The 20,142-nt window shown below is 30.1% G+C and overlaps 1 protein-coding gene across 1 annotated transcript; it reads left to right on the forward strand.

The window, feature by feature from the left end:
- Nucleotides 1–1,415: 1,415 nt before the first annotated feature.
- On the forward strand, nt 1,416–3,444 carry LOC126908805 (uncharacterized). Its single transcript, XM_050691102.1, has 2 exons — nt 1,416–2,286; nt 2,648–3,444. Exons 1-2 carry the CDS (start codon nt 1,517–1,519, stop codon nt 3,438–3,440), a joined length of 1,563 nt encoding a protein of 520 aa, XP_050547059.1. The 5' UTR covers nt 1,416–1,516; the 3' UTR covers nt 3,441–3,444.
- Nucleotides 3,445–20,142: the final 16,698 nt, after the last annotated feature.

Raw genomic sequence — 20,142 nt, forward strand, 5'->3', positions numbered from 1 at the left:
AGTTGCCCACCCCTGATATATCAAGAAAATAATGGATGAAAGTGGCGTAATAAAATATTAAAAAAAAAAATCTTCTATGCGTATTAACCACTTTTTATATTATATATATTACAATTTTTAGTATTGTATGCACCTTAAACATACAATACTAAAATATTATTTATAAAATTTATATTTTAATTGGAATATTGCACAATAATATTCTTATATTTATTATAAAGAAATTTTCTAAAATTTTCATTGCTCTAAAATCAATTGTTATGCCAACAGCTAAAATCCTCTTGCTATACCCTAGTTAATATTATATTACGTTTAAATTAAAAATGAAACTGTGTTAAAAGTTACTAGATGATTTTAAATTATTATAATAGGTATATAATATTATATAATATTGTATATTATATCAATGCATTAGTTACAATTAATAATAATAAAAAAATAAATAACGGTAGCAAAGACAAGTTGCAGCACAGTGCAGACATGGTATAGATGGGACAAGTATATCTGACAGTGATTTAGTATGAAATTGATTACCATTAATGTTTAGGGATAAAATATAAAAAATTATAATAACTAAAACCCTTAGTAAAGACAATACTATAATAGTGCGTCCTCTAAAAATAGACATATACATCATATGTTTATTTTTAATCTCATAACATTGACTCTAGTTTTTATTATAGAAATAAAGATAAATCAAATTACATAATTTTATTTTTCCCGATTAAATATTTCAATTTATTCAGATTTTTATATTATTTGATAAAACGGACTAAATTTAATATACAGAAAAAATGTATTACCTATTTTTATTTGGTAATACATTTTTTAAACACTACGGCCTGAAATCCATTTTCCCATTATTATGGTTTTGAAATATATTTTACCAATTAATATTTACCTTATTAATCAATATTAATGTAAATATTGTTTCCAAAATAATATATAATAAATAATTTCTGCAGACATAATGTTCCTAAAAGTACTGTTTTCATGAATATTCTCCCGATAAATTAAAGTAAATATAGTTTTCAAAAAAATTCCTCAATAAAAATTTCCTAAGAAAAATCATTCGTATAATTTTAGATTACATTTAAATAATAATCTTTAAATAATCATTTCTATGAGATATTATCTATGATAAATTATTCCTTATATGTATTTACCTAACTTGTATAGCACTACATAAATTCATATTTATAATTAACACAAGTATAAAAAAATTATTTCAGGGTATTATTTAAACAAAGAATGAACAACTTAAAATAATGCATTTGCTTAAAATATTATTATTAAAATAATATAAATGTTAGATACTACAATTTATATTATACATAAAAAATAAATAAGTTCTAATAAAATTTTACTAACTATGAGGTTTTTGCATGTTAAACTGTGAATCATGTTACCTAAGTTATTTTATTCTATTTCTTATACTTTTTGGATTCTAACTACAAAATGTTTTGTGAGTTGCAAAATAAGGCCAAAAACATATGAAAAATATTATTCAGAAGTAATGGATCATATAAGTGAACAAGTTGGATGGGATTTTATGCAGAACTTGGAAGTTAAGTCTTCTACAGAAACAAGTTTTAATATTAAAGACATTATTTGCAAAGGGAGTCGCACAATACTACCAAAGAAGTTCGATGCCGTAATTAATTCATTGAATTACATGTACGCAGAAGTCATTAAAACATTTATTGATCATATTAGAGCCATAGCTAACCAATGTCAAGAATATTACGACGTAAACCAGGGAGATAATTTATTACGTTGTGCAATTTTACTTCAGAGTGTTATAGAAAATTCGAAAACCATGTTTGAAAAGTTATACAATGTAATGAACTATCTTAGCAACATCGATTTAAAATTAATAGCGAAATGGAAAAAAACATTCTCAGTACCTATAGTAGATGAAATTTATTCTTTTGTAGAATATGCATCATTAAAAACTAAACAAAATACACAGATTTTTATCAATCCAAACGATCCCAACACTAAAAATGATGCTTATGAGGTCATTTTAGATGTGAACAGTTTTATCGAAGGAAAAGGTCACGAGACCTACCAGAAAATTAAAGAGAATAATAATTCAGTTGTTTACAATCATAAACCAAAGTGCTTACTTGAAGAGAATCTAAAAGACTATAATGCACGACAAAATAAAAACATTGAATTGAGTGAATATTTAAGTGAATGGCTTAAAATATATTATGATGAAATTTCAATAAATTTATACAAAAATCTTGGTTTTGAAGAAGTTTTAGAATTAAATGAGGCAAGGTAAGAAAATCTATTAGATAACTTTGTAGAATAATACAAAAAATAATTTTAGAAATAATTTTTATGTAACCAAATATTTAACTAATGAAAAATTTTAAAAAACTGTTATTGACATTATTCAATTTGCCCCAATTCGTTTTACTGAATTTATTTTATATATTTAGGATGAACAAAAAAAATGTATTTTAATAATCGGTTCTTAATAATACCTTTGGAATAACTTTTTCTTACAATATATTTAATTTTCACAATTGTTCATAAAAATGAAATCAATTTTAATCTATAAATTTCTATGGGACATTATTTTAAGAAAAAATTAGAGGAAATATACTTAATAAATCTCACATTATATTTTTTTTAGTATTTTCAAACCTCCAATTCATTCATTTGAAAATATTACTCAAAAGCTAGTAATTGAACAATTACATAAAATTACTAAAGAAAGTGGATGGAATTCTTTGAAACATATTTATATTATATTTAATGATCAAGTTATAAGCGTAGACCGTATTCTTAGACACCCAGCAGACAAATTAAATTTTCATTGTAAAAAACAACATATATTAAGAGTTATCAAGTGCATTTATACAGAAATACTGTTTAAGTATTGTGAATATGTAATTACCCTATTCGATTTTTGTAAAACGGTAAATATAAAACGTAATGGTGCAGTATATATAAACTTGGCACGTCAAATTTTTGATGCAGTTCATAAGTCAATTAATATGTTTGATATAATGTATAAAACATTGGTTTCTTTAAATAAACTAATAGGAGATTATTTTCATGATATCCATAGTTCAAATTTATCATGTTTGTGTAATTCAATAACAAAATTACTTGAGGAAATAAATTCTGGAAATTATTCACTGGATGTTTTGGATAGCAAATGTGATGGCAGTAAACAGAAAATACCACAATTATACGCAAGAGCATGCGTACAAAATATCTCTAAATTCCTAAAATATATTTGCTATTTATCGAAAAAAACCCATGAAAAACACTTTCCATTACAAAATATTGTGTTAAATGTTGACACATCTGGGTCAATAAGTACCGACAATTTTTCATCTGCTTGTAACGAACTTATTGTATTTTCTAAAAAATTTATAAAATTTTACTATGAAGAGTTGGGTTTAAATAAATTAAACTAATTTAATCATCAATTTTTTTTACGTCTATCTTAATCATATGCATGTTGCTAAAAACCCAACCCTAGCTGGATATCTGATTCAAAATTTTCGGTGTTATTATCTGGCTATGTTTCGTACGATTTGTATTTTACGCTAAAAGTATGGCTTTAGTATCATTATAGCGATAATATAGTAAACATTTAATTATTAAAATGTGTATAATTCAAAATGGGTCAATTGTAAAATGTCATAGGTATAAGGTTGACAATTGATACTGAGGTCATTTTAATAATATAATAATATATTAATTTTAATAATGAAACAAACCGTGTGGTGTATAAAAAGAAAACAAAAAACATTATTATTATTACCTGCAAGTTTAAATGCAATAATCCAATAATGTAACATTGATGTAACAAATGATTATAATCANTGTTTTTAAAATATATTTATTAATACCAGGGGCGGGAAACAATATCGCACTTATCCAGTGAATATACTCAATAACAATAATAAAAAAAAATATAAAAAGCCAACCAATTATAAATAACACTAGTCTATGTGATACAACAATAAGCAATCGATAAAAATAGCAATAAATATAAATCAATAATAATAAATGTGACTATTAATAAATACAAAGATTAATTTAAGTCAATAATCAGTTGCATATCTACATAATACACAACAAAATTATCTATACAATTTTTAGGTTAAATATTAGCTATTCTCCTTTGTGTGACTCAAACATTTAATTAAACCAACCGTGTGGTATATAAAAACATAAAAAATATTATTAATACCAGCACATTTGAATACAATAATCCAAAACATAACAAATGATTATTAGAGTTTTTAACAATTTACAATGTAATCTTTCGTACTTAATATAACAATTTCACATTTTCATAGTACATCAACAAAAAGTTTCACTTATATATCTTAACCTATTATTGACAATAGTACATCTTATATTATGTAAAGTCAGTGGGTAGACCACTTGATAAGCGGCCATCTAACAACCAAGAGATTAATAGGATGGGAATAGACGAACAACCTAATGAACACGCGCCAAATTCAAGCTCAATTGCGTCGCGAACAATTTTACTTGTATTCAATTTTATTAACATTTGGATTTAAAACAGATATTATCAAATTTATGGTTTTTAAATGAATATAAGTGATCCGATAACGTTATCAATCACGCGCGCATGTACAGCGTTATATATTCAAACATAAAGTGCTATAAAAGTTTAACTATTTTGACAGATATTTTTTTACATATTCGTTTTCATTATAAAAAAACAAATCGATGAAAAAATATATCGTCTGGGAGCTAAATTATATTTATGACAAAAAAATCCAAGACAGGAGGTTCGCGGCACAGTGTTGACGTGGCATAGTTGGATCAAGTATTATGATATCTGACAGTGATTAAAATCACTATAAAAAAAAAAAACGAATCGATGCAAATCTGTAGGTTGTATTTAATTTTAAGAAATTGTAAATTATTCCAAAAGCAAAATTAACTCCTATTTTTTTGTTCTACTACGACTGCCATTTGTACATAGCAAATAAGTCAACGGTACAAATTTTTTTTTTTGAACTTCAGGTACATAAAATAAGCTTCATTTTAATATATATTTAAAAGATAGTATTTCCGGAACATTTACTAAAGTTAAGTAGAAAAAGTTCTACTCTTTATACAAATTTTCAAGTATTCAAAAATTCTAAAAAACTTTTCTATTTTTGAAGAGGCAAAATAAACAGAATAAGTATAAATTTATATTTAATGTAAGTTAGATTCATGTAAATTTTATTTTTATTGGTGGACTTATATATACCTATGGCAAACTCTTATAAGATATTTCATAATAAACAAACAAAAATATTTGAACACAAAAATAGCATGTTTTTTAACCATAGCAGACGTTTGCACGTAGAAGTCGTCGGGACAATTTTTTTTTTATAGTACAATTCATAGTACGTAACTATTTATAGCTTTAATTTGACATATGTTTAAAGGACGCAGTATTTTCGGAACATTAAAAAAGTTAACTTTATTTTTGTAAAAAAGTTGCTATTTTGAATCCCCTGTGGGCAGGTAAAGGAACAGATTATTATAAAATTTATATCAAATTATTCCAAAATGTACAGAAATACTGTCAAATAATATAATACGCTTAACAATTGATAGTTGTAAGAAAGCAATACATTATCCACCCTGATTTTAAATCACATTTCAGGATTCCTAGAAATTCATTTATTCACATATTAAATTCATATATTAGCATGTGGGTCATTATTTTAAACAATTCAGCTTTTATGTGACATTTCACTGTTCATCATAATGAAAACAATTTGAACTTATTACGATGAAAATTATGATTTTTTATTATTTCACGTGGCATCAATTTAGACTTACTTCTAAAGATATTTCTGCTTTAAAATAATTATGCTGTTTTATTATTACATGTTACGTACAACAATGGTCTACTTGCAAAATACTATTATTATTTTTTTGTGGAAAAGTTGCCAATTTGAACCCCCTCTGTAGGCAGGTAAAGGGTCAAATTTTTACAAAAATATACCAAATAGTAGGTAAATATTTAAGGTATCTAAAGGCTTTCATTTTTAAAAAAGTTATGGTAGTTTTAAGAAAAATATTACTGATTTTAAAAATTGTAATTTCCACCATTTACGGGGAACGAGGGAATTTTGTTCAATTTTTGAGGGTAATGTCTTCGATTAGATACAATTTGCGATCTTTTGACGTATCACTGAAAGAAATCGGTTCGATAAGAGCTGAGAAGAAGTGGTAACAAATCCAAAAAAAAAAAAACACATCATAACCTTCTCAGAATCGCATCGATGCTAAAAAGAAACTTAAATCGACTGGCTTTATATTTAGTTGGTTAATGACGTAATTGATTGACTTGCACATAATTCGCAGGGGAGAAATAAATCTGCTCGTGACACCAAAACAACTCGAAACCCACGAGGTTACGTGCAATGCGTCCGACCCACGCCGGTCTTCCACTAGACGTTTATTTATGATAATTTTGCACTGAATTTTTTTTTCATTCAATTCTTATTCACTTTTTTTTTATTATTGCGCTTATGTAGCTTGTGTAGTAAGTGGACAAATTTATTTTCGATGAGTTTTAATGAATAATAATTACCCGGACGGTATCAGGCACAGTCGTCCTTGTCACAGATTGCCACCGTCAGATTATAATGTATGAACAACGACAACAGAGGCGACGACGACAACCTCCACTGAGAAAACAGCGTTTGTCGTCATCGTTGGGGCTAATACTATTATGATAATGAAATTCAGTCACATGGCGTTGTCGAGAGTCGGGTCCATCGGCTTTTAGCCGATTTCAGAGCTTATTTAAAGATATTTAGTCTGGTGCGACTGGAATGGAGGCGTTTACAAGAAAAGAACGGTTAAAAATAAATAAATCGTCGCGTTGGCGAGCAATTAATGAAATGTGCATATATTCGGATCGTTATTAGGAAACTACTGGGCACTACTGTTGTTTTATCACACATTTTATGTATTTAACTGCTGATACGTCATTGCAACTAAATGCGAACGTTTCTATTGGTATATATTAACAATATGTTGATATGGAAATATTTTTCAACACATAAATTTCTTTCATTCAAGTTTTTTATCCACAGCAAATGTATATGAATTAATATTCAGAGTTACCCGTTTAACCAATCAATTTTTTGCAAAATAAGTACAATATTGTTAAAAAATAATGTTGATTTTGTTACGGGTATAAATTGTATTCTTTTTTAAACGCAATATACATATTTAACTAGCTAATAAAATAGAAAACTAAGAAAACGACGAATTGATAAAATGTTTTGGACCAGTATTTTGAAATTTATTAACATTTTTGTACCTGGACGACAGAGAAATGTCTAATATAAATAATCAAATTCGTACCTCTACCCAATTAATATTTAATATCGTCATAAGTTCCGTTTATGATAAACGGAAGACTCTGTATACATAATTGGAGTTGAATATTACACTTTTATATTTTATTTATTCCATTGAAGACTACTGGATATGTTTTATGACTGTGATAATTGCATGGTTTACATAAAAGTTCAATAACTTAACACTTCATTGTGCGTAATAACACTATAATTTTTAATCAAAGTTCAACTCGCTGTAAGTGTATTTTCACAACTGAATAAATGTATTAATAAATTATTTAAACCTTTCACGTTACAAGCTATTTGATGATTTACATAACTTTCTGATAAATATAATTTGAACTCAAATGAAAGTCTGTAATAAAAAATTATTCATAAATTGTATTTCATAGTACAAAAGAAGAAATACATAGTGTAAGTATTGTAGTAATTATTGGATATAATGTTAACAATTTTGTTTAAAGTTTTGATAAAATAATAGTATGTAGTTAATAATTTTACCACAATAATATAATCGCGCAATGTTTAGTTTAGACAATTTATTGCGTAATCTAAGATGATATTAATAAGTGTTACTGAAAATGTCTACAAAATTAAAAAAACACTCTTTTGTCATTAGATTAAATTCGTTGAACTGTACGTTTCTATAGGATTTGCTAAAATAAAATTTGCTTAGAGGGTTTAAGCATTATATTTGAAAAACTATTACATAGTATATTGTTTTTATACCCGAGTCGCTTAGAAATGAGATTCTTTATCAGTGTATCTAAGTATCCAACTTATGTAAGTGATTTTAAAACGAAATCGCGTTAAAAGTTTCCTCGGAGCCGTTTACGGACATTAAAACTATCGATTAAAATTAATAAATATTTTTTTTAAATTAGTATTTCGAACGAGATCATCAAGAATGTGGTGGGTAGCTGCTGCGGTATGCACAAGTATCGAGATCGGATAAGGCACTTGATGGTATTGTGTGTGCTGTTGAGGGCGTAAAACAAACAAAACCGTTTCAATATAGACTAAAAAATGTTCGTGGGTGCTTATAACTACCGATCTAGATTAACGGCGGTATTTAAAACAATGATTATCGTACGGGGGTTGGCACAGGTCTAACAACTGTCGAGATAACGGCGCTGGGCATCGCGCCAGCAGAGCACAGTAAATATTTTCGATAACACTCATCGCCGAGCCGGAGGCCGTTGGCGTGTACGTCGAAGATCGACCGTTCAGATGAGCTGCCGGCGTGGCGCGTGTTTTATGGGAACTTGCAGTGCGCCACACATCGCCACCTGATGTTTTACTTTTTCTCTTGTTCTCTGCCCATAAAGTTGTCACGGCAAACTCCGTTTGATTACTATCCAACTTTGCAGCCTTCGTACGTTTTTTATTGCACAAAACTCTAACGTGCCATACACCTATTATGTATACAATTGCAATGTTATTAGTTCTTAGGAATCGCCTTTAGGTCGTTATTTAAATTTTTATCGGTCGAGTTTAACGACATCACAAAAGATGAACAACTATTGAAATTGAATCTATACAAATGGACTTCAACCACAAACCGAATCGATATTACAAAATACAATTTTTTATTTTTTAACGTTTTAAGTTCCCGTGGAAAAAATTGCTTAAACGATTTTTTTACCATAACCATTATAAATTAAGTTCACGTTGGATATTTTAAAACGTACACAACGTTATCCGAATAATTATTTTTATGCAAACATAAATTTATTTTAAACGTCATGTGACTACATTTTAATTGTCTTGTGGTTTGTTTGGCTATTAATACTGTTTTACTCTTGAAGATTTGCGGTTTAGCTTTACAAATTAGTGGGTGGACTAGTAACGGTTTGTGGTAAGCTATTGCGAAGAAATTTCCTAAAACTTTTCTGCGGTCAATGCGTTATCAGACATAATATTACCATGTTATGTCGTTGATAAACAAAAAACTTATTGTACTTAATCATACGCGGCGTATGACTTACGTTCGCTTATAACAATTATAATTACAATAATAGCGTCGTTGTTGTATTTTGCATATTGCGATTAATTATCATAAGAATAACAGCAATACTGTTGAGCATAATAATTTATATTCAAAGGAACAATCATCGATACTATCACTTAATACAACTAATTAGCATAAGATCGTCCAACGCGTTGTATCTTCTCATTTATTTAAAAACAGCAGGCTCTCGTTGTTAAAAGAATATTGTGCGTTCATTTAAAATTAGTTGAGAGCTACCAGAAGTCACATAGTATCTTTTTCAACAAAAAGCAAATGTATGATTAATTTTACAAGCGTGTTTGAACATTTTCATTTTAAACTCATTTGAATATCTCATAAAACTGAAACAAAGAAAACACAAATAATGTAAGATAAAAATAATAATTCGTCATTTTCAATCTATAATGGAACACAACTAGTAACCGACTACGCAACCAAATGAGAGCTGCTTCACTTAATTGTTTAGTTAATGTAAATAGGTACTTACAATAAATGTTCATTGGCTACCGTTTGGACGCCGTTAAATTCACTTTCTTAAATCATCACGAACGTCCTTGTATTGTACAACTCGACTTGATAAAAAAATTGTTTAAGTGATTTATCTCCGCCATCTAGCGTTTGCGTTAGGCTGCACGCTGTACTTCCAAGTGAGGCTTATATAGGAAGAGCTTGCTCACGTCTTTATTGGACGGCTACCGTGTCTGAAGTCATTAGAAACGTCATGGACACCGGTAAGTTACGATCACGACGGAAATATATACAGTGGAAAAAAACTACAAAATAAATAACGAAATAGAATTTTAAAAAACCACGTATCCACGATTCCTTTCAGGCTTCCGCTCAGCATACCGAGTTGAACTAGACCCATGCCTATTTAACTATTCGTTATGATATTTTATTCGGTAGTCTTTGTTATCAGCGGGTGGGCAGCGGTGGCCTATATGTAGTCGCTTTTCATATTTATTTATTTTCGTTATTACTGTGTGATTTTATTTAAAATTATCTCCTCTAGCGTAATGATTTTCATTGTGTGGCCACCCAGAAAAATGTCAAGACTCGTTATGAGTACCGCGAGTTTTGAAATATATATTACGGATGAGATATATTACAATGTTGATGAAGAAGCGCTTCAAATATATACGAAATAATCGCACTTAAAAAATTCAGAATGTATTAAACAGTATTATATTACAGTGTTGTCTTAATAGTTCAAAAAAAAAATTTTTTTTTATTCATCTTAGCATTAATAATTGACGTTAAAATTTATTGTTAATTATCAACATTCATACTTAACCAATGAAATTTTTTTTACCGGTGCGCTTCATAAAGTATGCGCGAGTTGACTACTTATACTTCATGGTACAACTTTTTCCGTCAGTCAAAGGTGAATAATAAATAAGATAAAATGACGTTTTTTAGACGAGGACGAGACCAATTTAAGTTACTCTTACAGTACCCCGTGCTTTAAACACAAAGGCACACTTTTTACACTCCTTACACTAGCCCTTATATCAAACTACGTAATACGAATCTATTTGGTTTAATTTGTTTATTTATAATTTATAAAGATTTCTAAACTACTTTGTAAATTTTTAATTAAAAACGAAAGCCAATAAAAAATAATCACGTCTGTTATATTATATAACTAAGGAACGGATTTATATGCATTTATAAATTTTGTTTTAACTGTTTAAAGGGATCAACATTTATGCAACTTAATTGTAAAAAAATATAACTTCTTTTTCTGCTGCTGGCATTCATTACTCTTTAAGAGTTTTCGCCGCCATGACGATCTGTCTCCGCTCTTCTCTATTATGAACTATTGTTATCCTCTCTCTATTTTCTTGATATCTTCTGTAATGTGATCTCTTTCTAGGACGTCCGCGAGGTCTCTTCCTCGTAGGTCTTCATTCCAGCAGCCATCTAGCCCTATCTTCCTCATTTTTGCGCATTACCCAACCAGGCCATTGTATTCGTTGGCCACTTATGAAGTTGTAAAAATATATAGTAACATAAAATATTTTTCGTTTTAGAAGGGAATAAACTACCATAATTTAACCCAAAATTATACCCCCAATTGAGGTACATTCTTATCTTTAACCAATTAATAAAAAATTTTATTGACTGAAATATTGCTTCGAAATAGATTAATGAAATTTTTATTATATCAGATATTATTATATGTAAAACAGAATAATGGTACTTATTACTCCAGATTTTTTGTTATTTTTTTCAGTTACACTGTAGTTACTTTTAACTAAAATTTATCGACTTAATTAGTAAGTTTCATATAATACATTATCTATATTATACTTGTTATAATACCTAATACGATTGTAATTAATCGATGAGAGATTAAATTATTTAAATACAATACCAGACACATTTCATTGAGGTTATTTTTACGCGGTATAACTTCATAGATCGAACAAATCATAATTTGTGTTTGTCAGTACAACAGAAGGGCGTGAAAGCCGTGAGAAAATATTAGTGCCATGATCGATAAAACTGAGAACATTATTGATCGCGATTATAAATCGCGGTCAAATCACTCTATACGTGTCAATTACAAATCTTTTTTGTTATATCATGATGATAAAATTCAATTAGTAATCGACTTTGCCCACGTAGAAGTTTGATGTACTCACAGGACACTGATACACGATAAGAGCGTGAAATATTTTTTATGATATGATCACCGTAACGCCTTCAACTAACTAATATTTATAACTATGTTTTTGAATTTTATATAAGTTCTTCGACCAAACTCATATGAAATATATTAGTCAGTTTTTTAGTAGTACGAGGAACTTTTTTTTTAATCTCATTGAACATTATTTAGTTAAATGTGCAACAATTATAAACATACTGTTATTATTTTAGTATTTAAATTGTAATTTATGTTCCAATATCCCCATAAAAAATTAAGAAAAATTATATAGATAATTGAGTTAAAACTAATAAATTCATTTTTTATATGATTCAATTAATCTCAATTTATTGTAAAGAAACAAATTTAACCCGATAATTCTTAATTGAACTTTGAAGTTTGCGAACCGTGAGATGTTTTGATCAGTAACGACTTAAGTAAAAAATAATTGGTAAGCGGACGCGATCTGACTGGATTACTTGACTCGCTGACAATATTGACAAACCCGGACAACACACATGTACAAAATGGTGCGCATATGAATTTTAACAAACTGGACTTTCCCACGGGCTTCCAGGTATAATGTATAAATAATACGTGTATATTTTTTTCTGTTCTTTTTTTTTTTTACATTCCCTCATTGAACACTGCAAGAGAATGATCCAGTTCTGTCCACAATGGACGCGTTATTCTGTTGTTTGTGCGCGTTAACTAATAAGGACAACGGTCTGTTGTCAACCGATCGACAGGTACATCCGTCAGACGACCATACAGAGTACCGCAAACATCTACGGAGAAGATCGCCCATACGACCTTGAAAAATGGGTCATAAAGAGCTTTTTAATACACACATAAAAATGTCCGAAACGCTTAAAAGATTCGTCACGAGTGACAAATGGTTTAATAAGTAACGACTGCATAGTACGCACCATCATAAATTATACCTCTTGACATTGCATTTATACGACACATCAATTTGTCATGCCAATTTAAGACGAAATATGTTTCTTAAATAAGTGACTCTCCACAATTTTCAACATCAGTTCTCCGAGATCGATGTTAAACGTCGCCTTTCAACTGTCATCCGGAGCTAAATGAAATTGGCAAGGTCTCTGTAATAAATTACTATTATAAGAAAATTATTTTTACAAAGACTCACGTCATTTAAAAAAACGTAATAGAATGTAATACAGAAGCTAAAAATTATCCCTGGGGATGTATCTGGTTTAATACACAAATACAAATTTCCTACAAATGGCAATTTCGTTAAGAGTTTTCAAAGAAACCATTATTTTTTTCTTACCATATTCAATATTAGTTAACATATGAATATGTAATATTCACTAATGATCACAATTTGCTCCCTACATACAGTTAAATGCTTATGCAATAGAAAATTAAAAGTATGAAATTTATACCGCGAATTATGCATTAATAATGCAAATATTGTTAATGAACAATAGTGTTCATTATTATCTATATTATTCTCCATTATACTCCATTACTATTATTTCAGAAATGACAAGTTCATAAGATGTTCACAGCTCCTGTTATTTGTCAACAGATAGACTTTTAATTTCAAACAAAATAATAAAAATAACAATAAAAAATTTGTGTGTGTACGACCAGATAAATTGAAGTAATTTTATAGTTCTAATAGGAAGAAGTAAACATTTATTGAAGCTATACAAAAAATGTCTTCTTATCCAATGCTATTTTAATTTATTTTATACAAAACGATTACAGACATTAAATTAATTAACATATAACTATTAAAAATTTTAGTACAATCAACTCATTTAATATTTTTATATGCATATAACAAATTACTACTTTAACAAAAAGAAGATTACTTTGCAAAATAAAAATACTCGAAAAATGTTATACTCGTAAAAAACTGAATATGATTTAATTTTATATACTCGGATATTTTTAAATATTTCAAGTTTTTTTAATGTCTTTGATATCATTTGCCGATAGTCTAACATTAAGCGTTTCAGCTATTTATTACATCTAAACTAATGTAATTGAATAAAAATGATTGAACTTGGTGTCATCCCAACACACGAGTTTTACCTCGTGTGTTATTTGACTAACTGACCGGTTATCCGAAATATTGCCGGCTCGATCGTTAAAACTAAAACAAGTGATTATCTGAGGAAATTAAAATCACGTCGATTTCTAAAATACACTAAAGTGTTACGGCCAAGAAGCTCATCGCGGTGCAACATTCGAATAAAAGATGGCACCCCGTCGTCCGCTGCGTGCTATGAAGTCTCGCGGCGACTTTATCAAAAAGCGCCGGGGAAAAGGAGAATTTGTGGTGACTCTCATTAGTGTTGGCCGATAAGCATCGATCTTTGACATCATTATCATTGACGGCGACGTACGGCCGCGTTTAAAAAACAAAACGCAAAAACATTGTAGCCAAACAGCACGTTCCACAGAGTGTATGTGTGTGTACATAACGACCGCTAGCCCTGTACGAGGAAAAAATGATGAGAGCACAGCCCTAAACATAAAATATGTGTATCGCGTATAAATCAGATAGCTATCTATCTATCCTACAATAACATCGTCGCTGTCATGTGTTATCTCTGTGAGAACATTTCGCGTAACCCGGTTATGCAAAAACAACGACATCGAAATGTTACCTCTGGGGGCTCCAAGTAACCCGCATGCATATTATAACGNAGCTCCAAGTAACCCGCGTGCATATTATAACGCGAAAAGCGTACGTACACATGATTTGCAAGTCCAACGTGTCTCCAGTGCTCGTGCACAAATATCATGTAGAACGATATCATATGAAAAATAATACTTCCACTTGTCTACGTTTCGTATAAAACGAGAATAATCTTCAATTTATTAAAATTAATAATGTCATCGTCACACCACGTTTGTGCAACAAGTTAATGGCTTCTCTTTCTATAATATAACAAATATTATTTGTTTAGTAAAAATATCCGCAGCTTGATACTTTTATGCAACAGTGATTGTATAGTCGCCGTTTTCGCCCAAATTATTGCTAATCCTTTTGTCATTTAGACCTTTTTTAATAAATTGTCAATGATACATCAAACCGGAGGGAATTGAAGCAATTTTCTATAACTAGTATTAATAGAGTGTTTAACACGATTTTAATTATAATATTTCTATTTATAAACGATTATCCTTGTATAGTTAATTTAGTATTTTTTTTTTTTTTAATTAAAAGTTTGTATTAATTTATATATGTAGCTCTTGTAGTTACTTATTTTTATATTTAAAACGTTGTATAAATTCAAGTCACGACAATNTTACTTATTTTTATATTTAAAACGTTGTATAAATTCAAGTCACGACAATATTACTACGTCAAATATATTCATATTTGTAAATAAACATTTTGTTTTAGATTTCTGAGTAAAATTTTTTATTACTTACGCTTTTTTTTTTTTAATTTAATAATCGTTCAAAATTTTATATTTATTTTTTATGATTTTGAATTGATATTTAAGTATAAGAATTTGGTTTCAATTGAACAATGTAAGTAATATATTGCTTACCATCGTTAAAATGACGTTAACTATATTTAGCGCTATATAAATGTTTCTAAGATTATTGGTGGTCTGGAAATTAAAAATAGTTTCTATTGATATTATCAGGTAATTTATTGTACAGTCAACAGGTTTATAACGTCCTTGGTGCGAATGCGATTTATCAGCCTCTGTGCCAATACGATAACTATCTGGTCAAGACCTTATTGCTCTAAGATCGGTACAATATCATAAGGACGCGAAGACGGTGCGTAACACGATTTCGCTGATCATTAATTCTTATCAAACTTTATCTAAATACGTGTTCATAACCTTTTTGTACAAAGAACGATATCATATTTCGTTTCCTAACCGTTACCCTTTTATGACGCCATGTCCACACTCTGAAATAGTATCCTTTATCGCCGTCATTGCCGCCTAATTCATATGCTTTGCAACTCATTATCCGCATCTTCTATACAACCAATTCTAGTTCATTTTATCCACAATAGGAGTTGCTTTTTCAAACTCGTTTCTCGGCACAGCGTATATTTTCTCGTTACCCCACACAGCTCAGCCACCTTTAGATTTTAGACGTGTCAGTTAGTTTTGCTTCTGTTTTACCTTAGGGCCGACATTCTGACCCGTGCGCCACATACTTTTGTGTCATCATAAGTAAGATCCCCCCCTTTTTTTCTTCTTCTATTTCCAAACTTCACATTATTACTATCATGATAGATCATAACTTTGAAAATGCATCTTATTTATATTAATTAGAAATTGTTTAAAGATTATACCCTATTTGACATGTTTCAATTAATATATACTTCAATATTTAAAAGTACAATATCAATTTTTTTACTAAATTATAGTTATAGTATGGTACATGTAATTATATATTTACCACCCCACAGTATTTTTACGTATTCACATAAAACATTTATACAATAAAATTCTGTATTATTAACTTCCGTGAAATAATTTATGAATATTTTAACTTTACAGTAAAATATTTGTTGTAAAAAAAAAACTTGCTTTTTTTAATGAATAAAATTAAAAAAGAAAAGGTTTAAATATAGAATAGTTTTATTGAGTTTTCCTTACTGCAAACTACACGAGTCATTGTATTTGATTTACAAGCCTACAATACATGGTTTTTTAAAGATTTAAGAATAGTGTAGAGGCAGTCTAAGGATTATTAATCGTAGTTAAATTCATGACACCTTTCATAATGTCACTATGGATTTAACTTGAAATGAAGATCGCTGCAGCCATGTAAAATTTTATGGTTATTACATTAATATCACCATAGCTTTTATCACAACTATTTGGGGTCGTTTCTGCCTTAACGATTTGACAGAATTTTACACCGGCTATCGACCTAACGCAACCTCATTACGGCTGACTGAACCGCCAGTATGGGGCAAGTTGTGTGTCACTGTTTCTGTATGGTCACCCATCCGGAATCCAACAGAAAACCGTATAGCTGAACATTCAGGCGGTGACTGAATAATCCACTGTGTCACACTACGCGCCGTTTTATGGTTATTACATAATAAAAAAATAATTACTGAGACCCCCACTTCAAAATGTTGTTTACTTTTTTCTTATCATTATTTATTATTAATCTTTCCCGCGAAATAACGGGCATTTATCAGGAGAATTATACTCGTATACCACCTACGAAATATACGTACTACTACCACAATACACGTATGTAGAGGTCCGACACCACTAATCCTATAGGTACTGATTTCGAGTATTTTACAAGAGGAAAGTAGTTTTACACGATTTACCACCACTGTTTAGTGAAGCGACTTCATTTGCTGCAGTCCGAAATTATTACAAATTAGTACATATTTTTCCCGGTCCGTCGGTTGCCTTCGATAATCTTTATTTAATAATAGCTGCCGAGTATCAAACGTGTCATTATTTTAACCGATCATTGCAAGCCAATGATTTTCAGTTTACACTTATTATGTAATAAGTCTATTAATCCCGTCTTGTCAAACCAGTAATAATGGTTTATGCATATTATACGTTGAGTTCTGATACGCCCAATTTGCGCTACTGAATACTAAAATACTTGAGTATGAGCAATCCACGCGCTATTTATTATTTTGGAATTAATAATTATATCGGTGTATTTACTGTGGTACATATTTCTATTTTTTTATTTTTATTCCGCTCGATTCTAGTAATTATTATCGTGTGTTCGTAGTACTTATCGTGACTTGTATTGCATATTAACAAGAGCAGCAACAAAACTGATCAATTCATGTTTAGCATTCAAAGTTAGTTTCGAGTTGCCGTGTCGTCGAGGTGTCGCTACTAACACCTGCTGACCTGTCCGGAATCTCAGCGGGTGGGTTGGCCTTTATGAATCAAAGAGATGTGTTCAAACAAGAAAGCTGTATCGTGTGCTGTTTAAATTGAATAACATTGCTAGATCAACAGCTAGCTATCAACAAACACGAGTCACGACCCACACGTAGTTATTGTTTTATTTTTTAACAACTGTTGAACAATTTCGAAAAAAAAAATGAACAGCTTTTCCATAACAGATTTTCGATAGTGATAAAGACATTATAATCGCGTCGTCGACGAAAAAGAACACTAAACAAGGTAATAATGTAAGAACGCGATGATAGGTACACTTGCGATGTGATGTTTTTAAAAACGTAAACTTGTACACACACTCACATTGGGCGATTAACGGCCGGACATTACCCGTTACTTATCCGCCGACTGTTTATCTGTGGACAAATTAAAAAAGAAACAATTGTTTCCGAGTACACGCGATGACGGTGTAGTGGCTTTGTGAACGACTTGTCGATGGTCATTTCTCAGAAACTGGCTCGAGTCAGCGTCTCTACGACTATTGTTACTGCAGCCAACCGATTAGACGCGATTCTGGTTTGTTTTCTAATATCGTGTGTGCATTGTACGTGTGTTTTTATTTACGACCAATTCATTTTCCTTGCGGTCGCCGTCCTCTTGTCTGTGCCCGGCGTTAACTATCGAGAAATATGAGAGGAATAAAAGAAACTAAAATGAAAGAAGAAAAAACTGTTTTTCCGTATTTGGGGAGGACCGGTGCGTCGGGAATGCGGCTAAACGATTCCACTCCGTCTGGACACGTCATATACAACACTAGATAATTTATGTCGATACTCGGTGTTGTACTAATACTGTATCATCAGTTTTATCTGCAAAGGTCATAGCCTCAAGGTCTACCGGACAACGATCAGTTTTGCTGTGTGTCATTAATGGTTGTAAAATAAATTGTTTTCATTAACGCAGCAAATTTAAAAAATAAGTAATTTTAAGTATTTTGGTATTCAAATATCACGTCTATTGTCGTCGAAAAATAATAAATTATGTATAATAAAATATATTTCCAACAATCGGCTCAAACAATACATATATATATATATATATCAATTAATGCTAAATAAGTTATTCGAATGAATAAATAAAAACAGTGTTATTTCTAGTTTATTAATAATACAACCTGAGAAGAGCGATTTCATAAAAACTTTTAACGCTATTAAAAACAAATAGTACTAAATAATATCTCCTCGATGTTTTTTCTAGTGTAAACATGTATATTTCAGGGAGAGTTGATCTTGGAGCTACGGAGCTAAGTATCTTTAGGCAAAACAAAAAATTTAACAAACTTGAACAGTATTTATATAAATGTGTAGAGTAACATTAATCATCATAGAATGAAACCCGTCTAAAAAAGATTAGTAGAAACGTAAATTATGTTTTATAACATGCTGTTGCTAGGAAATGTGATAAATGTCGTTCGTAACTTAAATCCTCACTACGTTTATGTATGTCTATCGTTTGCCTGCTGTAATACCGTCAAACAGAATTAAACCTCGACGTGGTCGCACACGATAAACGTCAACACGAAACAAACGCTGGGCCAACGTACAGACCGATAAAAATGACGGGAACGATGAAAATGATATTTTAATCACGTGTGCACGTAGTTTTCACAATCCTTGAACACGACCGTTGTATTTGCACCGCAGTATTTTATTTGACCCACCCATAGTTTCACGTAAACTGTATACAGGTTGGAATAAAAAAGCTCCGGATAAAAAAATGCGTAAAGCAGCTGGGTATAGAGAGTTGTGCGCTTCTAAGATCCTCGAGTAAACTTGTACGCAAGCCCATAAATATGTTATTATTCGTTGACGTGTGCTTGAAAACATTTATTTTGATTCAATCATTCAGTTTTTTAACGAATATTAAGAGAGTCCGGTAAGTCGTTCCTTTCCCATATTTTCACGTAACCTCGTCTCAGGCAGTCCGAGAGTAGAGAACGATCGCTCCACTTGCAGGACGCATAGAAAGTGTTTGTAACAGATTAATTGGGAATAAATTGTTCAGTCAATTAAGGTAATGGTACTTTATTGTCTACTCGGCGTGTCCATTTGGCGATCTACAGCTGATATTCAGATACGATCATTAATAAATATTCAAACGTATCGTAATATTCTATAAATGCATCAATATAAATCTATTACATATTATTGAAAATGGGCGTAGTAGAAGTAAACCCCCCCCCCC

The sequence above is a fragment of the Daktulosphaira vitifoliae genome, unplaced genomic scaffold (assembly GCF_025091365.1).
Source record: "Daktulosphaira vitifoliae isolate Bord-2020 unplaced genomic scaffold, ASM2509136v1 Scaffold_11, whole genome shotgun sequence".
Lineage (NCBI taxonomy): Eukaryota > Metazoa > Arthropoda > Insecta > Hemiptera > Phylloxeridae > Daktulosphaira > Daktulosphaira vitifoliae.